This window comes from Madurella fahalii (assembly GCF_045866475.1).
Source record: "Madurella fahalii IFM 68171 DNA, scaffold_3, whole genome shotgun sequence".
Taxonomy (NCBI): Eukaryota; Fungi; Ascomycota; class Sordariomycetes; order Sordariales; genus Madurella; species Madurella fahalii.
The window spans coordinates 1,157,436-1,162,585 of record NW_027263973.1 but is presented as its reverse complement, the minus strand read 5'-3'; the positions used below and the strand labels follow the sequence as shown (position 1 = coordinate 1,162,585).

General features: G+C 45.1%; 1 protein-coding gene across 1 annotated transcript; it reads right to left on the bottom strand.

The window, feature by feature from the left end:
- Positions 1-3,075: 3,075 nt before the first annotated feature.
- On the bottom strand, positions 3,076-4,283 carry MFIFM68171_05833 (Short-chain dehydrogenase/reductase tropG; the record flags this gene model as incomplete). Its single annotated transcript, XM_071061253.1, has 3 exons — positions 3,076-3,205; positions 3,278-3,752; positions 3,803-4,283. 3 exons carry the CDS (start codon positions 4,281-4,283, stop codon positions 3,076-3,078), a joined length of 1,086 nt encoding a protein of 361 aa, XP_070917354.1.
- Positions 4,284-5,150: the final 867 nt, after the last annotated feature.

The window sequence follows — 5,150 nt, the reverse complement described above, 5'->3', positions numbered from 1 at the left end:
AGGCTAAAATATTCGATATTGAGTAGTTAGAGGATATAAGAAGAGTATAGAGATATATAGAGAGTAGTAATATTATTTTCCTTATAGTATATCTTAAAGTCAATTGAGTAGTAGCTGTTAAAGGGATCAGGTGCTAGTCCAAGGATCAGGATCACAGGATCTAGTGTAAGAGTCAAACCTATATACTCTAGTCAGCTAAAGCAGGCTGGCAGCTGACTGTGCCACTGAATAGACGTTATCCTATATGGGTATCTCGTCTATAAAAGGAGCAAGTTCTCCAGCACAGATGGAGAAAAAAGAAGATAATCAAGACAATACATATAAAATCCTAAACTGTCATTTCCCAAGATTCAGAGGTGCCGTGTTTCCGATAGTAGCTATTATAGCCGTTGAGGATAAGGAGATAATAAATTCTAGTTATTCGAACTTTAGTATATTTATTAAAATACTAAATCTATTCTAAACCTCTCTTATTAGTAGTCCAATTATTTTCAGAGGTAGTAAAAATCTAATCCTTTAGTAATAGGCTATCTTTGTATTAAAATAATAGATATTATTTACCTTTAATAATAATAAATTGTAGGATCATCCAGCTAACGTATATTATTAGCAAAAGTGCTATATAACCGAAAGTTCTATAAAATCATACCTACGTAATAGAAACCATGATGATTCTACTAAAACAGCTTAAAATAATTGAAACTACTTAGAATCGTCTTCCTTAGACGTCTCTACTACTACTTAATAGGTATACGAATTGTAGCAGGGCTTATTATAGTTGCTACAACGCCGTATATGCATCTTAGTCCTCGGCCTCCGACTACTCCTATCCTACATTTCCTCCCTGATCTGTATATCTATATCCCTCTGACCTTGCAAATCCTGTATATTCTATATAGTAAGCGATCCTCTATCCTATAGCTATTGTTTTTAGCCCTCCAGTACTTACTTAGTGCCTCATTTGCTGCCCGAAGGTCCCGGATCTCTGCTTACATTAAAGCTATCTTATATATTATCTTAGACGTCCCTTTTATAAGGGTGTTAACCGCTTTTAAAATCTTGGTTGGGGAGCTATTTTGATGCCGAGTAATTCGAATCGATGAAATTGGACTGCAAGGAGGCTTCGCTTACATTATAGTGTCTTAGAAACCTAGGTATAGACGGTACCGGGCTGCAAGTTCGGGGGTATTAGTATATTAAGACGGATGTCAAGCTATGAGATTACCTTCTCGGGATTAAAAGGAATAAGTCTAGTACCTCGAAAACCTCTTTGAATATTATCGTATATTATCGCTACTTAGAAGGCTATATAAAATATAGAGAAGTAGTCCTTTTTAGTAATATAAGTTATACTCACCTATATTATCTACTTAATCTATTTACTATATACTGCTTCAAACGGGTTAAAATATCCGATATCGAGTAGCTGGAGGATATAAGAGGAGTACGGAGGTATATAGAGAGTAATAATATTATTTTCCTTATAATATATCTTAAAGTCAGTCGAGTAGTAGCTATTATAGCCGTTGAGGATAAGAAGGCGATAAATTCCGGTTATTCGAGCTTTAATATACTTGTTAAAGTGCTGAACCGATTCTAGACCTCTCTCGTCGGTAGTCCAGCTGTTTTCAGAGATAACGATAACTTAATCCTTTAGTAATAGGCTATCTTCGTACCAGGATAATAGGTGATATTTACCTTTGACAATGATAAACGGCGGGATCGCCTAGCCAATTGCATTGATACCCTAGATCACTGTTGCCTGTCAAAAGGGTCAGGAAGCTGGATCCTGGATCTGCAAAACACGAACCCGGATCAGTGTGATCCGGATTAGTGCGACTCAGATAAGTGTGATCCGATCTCTCGGAGACCCGTCAACCCGGGTCTCCGTGGTCCAGGAAATTGGGAATAAGAAGGAAGTTCACCTCCGTTAGACAAGGAAGAAAAGAAGACATACTCAATTTTCGGTCCTGAATTTTCCATCCTAAATTTAACTCCGAACGTTCAGAGGTGCTGTGCATCCGACATTGCCTATTCGCGATTACCAGGCTGCTTCGATTTTGCCCTACTACGTTGTTCGGAGCTCGTAATAACCGTTATAGTCGAGATGACGCCTATCAGAAACCCAGTCTCGTCAAAGTTATAGATATCCGCCTCTTAGATACCGTACTTCGCGACTGTATTCTGTATAAGCGTGAACCAGCTACGAATGATATCCGGATCTTCGTATTTGGCCCTCTGGTAGTCGTATCTCCGATTGAAATGTATAGTAAGCTCTGGTTGCCGTTTAACGAAGCGATACGCCTAGAGCATACTGATACGTCTCGCGTCGCATTCGGCAAGCAGTCGGTTGGCCATACCTTCCATACCAGATAAGCGAGGAGGAAATCCTTTGGAATATAAGTCATTAATATACTGAATAATAACAGATTCTTCTAGGCTAGTCAATTTCCGCGAGTTAGCGGAAATATCGCGTCGGGATTGCTGGCTACGTCGACGGCGACTGAGTTTTTAGTGATCGACAGAGTAGATCTTAGCTGCAGCTCTTAGGTCTTAGTTTCGGGTCTTTTTGTATTGCCTGAAGGGCTAATTGCATTTGAGCTTCGTCGTTTTTTTGCTGTATATTATGTTGCGATGGAAAGTAGGATAAAAGGTAGAAGATGCGTTTTGGTGGGATCAGTGGAACTTTCGGTGATATGGCACTTTCGCTGATAATATACATTATATCTTCTTATATTTTTAATTTATTTTTATCTGCTTAGGGTTGTGGTTTCATTAAGCATTAGGTTTTCAGGGTTATGTATGGGAATAGGTGTCTGAGAAGTGGGGTGTCTGATAAGTAGATACGTTAACTTATACAGTCACTGCACCGCACTCTGGTCCCGACATTTGCAATGGTCTTTTTGCTTTGCACCTTTCCCGTTTTGTGTTATTTGTTGTCTGTAAGGATACAAGCGAAGACTGTCAGGAGACGATCTAGCTGCCAACACGACGTAAAATTCGGGTCAGTCATGCGACGGAAGCAGACGTAATGATACAGCAGAAGCATGCAAATTTGGTGTCAGTTCAGGATGTTCACCCAGCCTCCAACATTCTGTAAACATCCCTGACCTCGGGAATCTTCGCCTCCAACTCCTCTCTAGTCTCTTCCCAAACCCTTTGCTGCGCCACCTGTCCACTCTTCCTCGTCATGAAAGGGGGATATCTGTCATTTTGCGTCAGCCATGTCGTCAGGCACCTAGCCGCCAATCCCGCGGAGATAAGGAAATCAGTTTACTCAGCAGTCCCAAGATCCTGTATAATCATCCCATGTCCCTCCCCACCCGCCGAGACTCCATTGACCAGCGCAACAGCGCAAATATCCGGATCCCTCGCTGCAAACTTCATAATCATCCTCGGAATAAACTGCTCTCGGTTCGGGTTCGTGAGCGGCGTCCAAGCCGAGCCCGGGTCTGCACTGTTGATCGTGACATTTAGAGCTGCGGAGCGGGCAGCCAGCTCGCGAGCGAAGTAGAGGAGCAAGGCCTTAGAGCGACCGTACTGGTGGGCTTGCTCCATGCCGGGTTTGTTGCTGCTGAGGCGTTTGAGGTAGGAGCCGTGTTTGGGGACAGACATGGTGAAGGAGGAGGGGTAGACGCCGAAGGAGGTTACGAAGGTTAAGACTGGAGGGTTGGGGTTCCCGGGGGAGGATTTGAGGGCTGGAAGGAGGAGGAGGGCGATGAGTGCTGTTGAGAGGAAGTTGATTTGGATTGCTGGACAGAGTGAGCATCTCCTTGTCTCTGTAGAGGGGGGTAAAGCTTACAGGTTTCCCAACCATCGGGCGACTCCTTGCGATCAAAGGAGAGAATCCCCGCCGTCAGCAGCGCATGATCGAGGTAGTCCAGCTCACGCAGCCGCTTCGCCAGCTCCAGACAGCCCTTGAACGACATCATGTCGACCTTCCAGACCAAAATCCTAGGCACCTTCTTCTCATTTCCTTCGCTGCGGAGCTCTGACTCAATCTGCTCCTTTACGCCCGTGCAATCCTTGACGTCAACGAGAACCAGCGTGTCAACTTCGCGACGAGCAAATATCTTGGCAGCCCTCGATCCGAACGCGCCATTGGCTCCTGTGATCAAGGCTGTTCTGCCCTTGTACGATGCTGTGTTCACCGTCGGTCTGCCATATTTCTGTTTCCATAAGCTGCGCCAGGGGAAGAATTCGGCGAGGAGAAGGGGGAGGCCGAAGGTGAGTAATATGAGGGTGATGGTGACGGCGATTGCAACTGTTGTGGTGGTCCCCATTTGGACACTGTTGGGACCAGGCGGGGTTTTTGCAGATGTTCGGTAGAAATCAGGTTGCCGCTCGAGACGCGGGGTGAAGCCAGGTTTTGAGACGGGCAAAGAAGAGGGGAGCATAGGACGACAGGGTGGGGTCGGTCACCCCATTGGAGGCCCACAAGAAAAAGGTACCGACTCTGCGCCACACACGAGATGGCAGGTAGGGATGGAATCCGCCCTCCTGGCATGGAGTTCCAAGTGATAAAATTGGGATATTCTGACAAGCGCTTGCCTGCCCTGTTTCGCGAGCGGTGATCGCGGTCTGGTGTCGAAAGCTTTCCTCTAAATCGTCCGTAAACAGCCTGGTTATATGAGACGAATCTGGGCACCCACGATTGCCAATAAGCCCAGAAGCCCATTTTCTCTCTTCCCCGGCTAAATTTGCCTTCTAAAAAAACGCAGATGCTGCTAATGGATAAGCCGTGAGAATCTGTTCTAACCAAACCGCATAACAACTAGGATTCTAACACGTACACCTAGGTTTTGAAGGCTTTGTTCCACAACGGCACTGTGAGCATTACAGGGAAAGAGAAATATAATTGCCACTACTCAAGAAAACCAGTTCAGCTGTCAATTGGTGATGATTTCGCTATCGCCAGTAAAGGTGGATGAGGCCTCAATATGGCGTCGCAGGGAGCGCTAGGATGCCCGGTTCTTCCCTTCAGGTGCGTCACACTCCCGACGCGGAAGCCTGCTGGGTACGAAGACTCACCACACCTTATTCTCTACAGGCTTGTGAGAGGCTCCGAAGTACAGCTAAGGCATTAGGCATTATAGTTCCGTAATTGGTTAGTCATCCCAATCTTCTCAGGGACCCGGTGGCCAGTCATC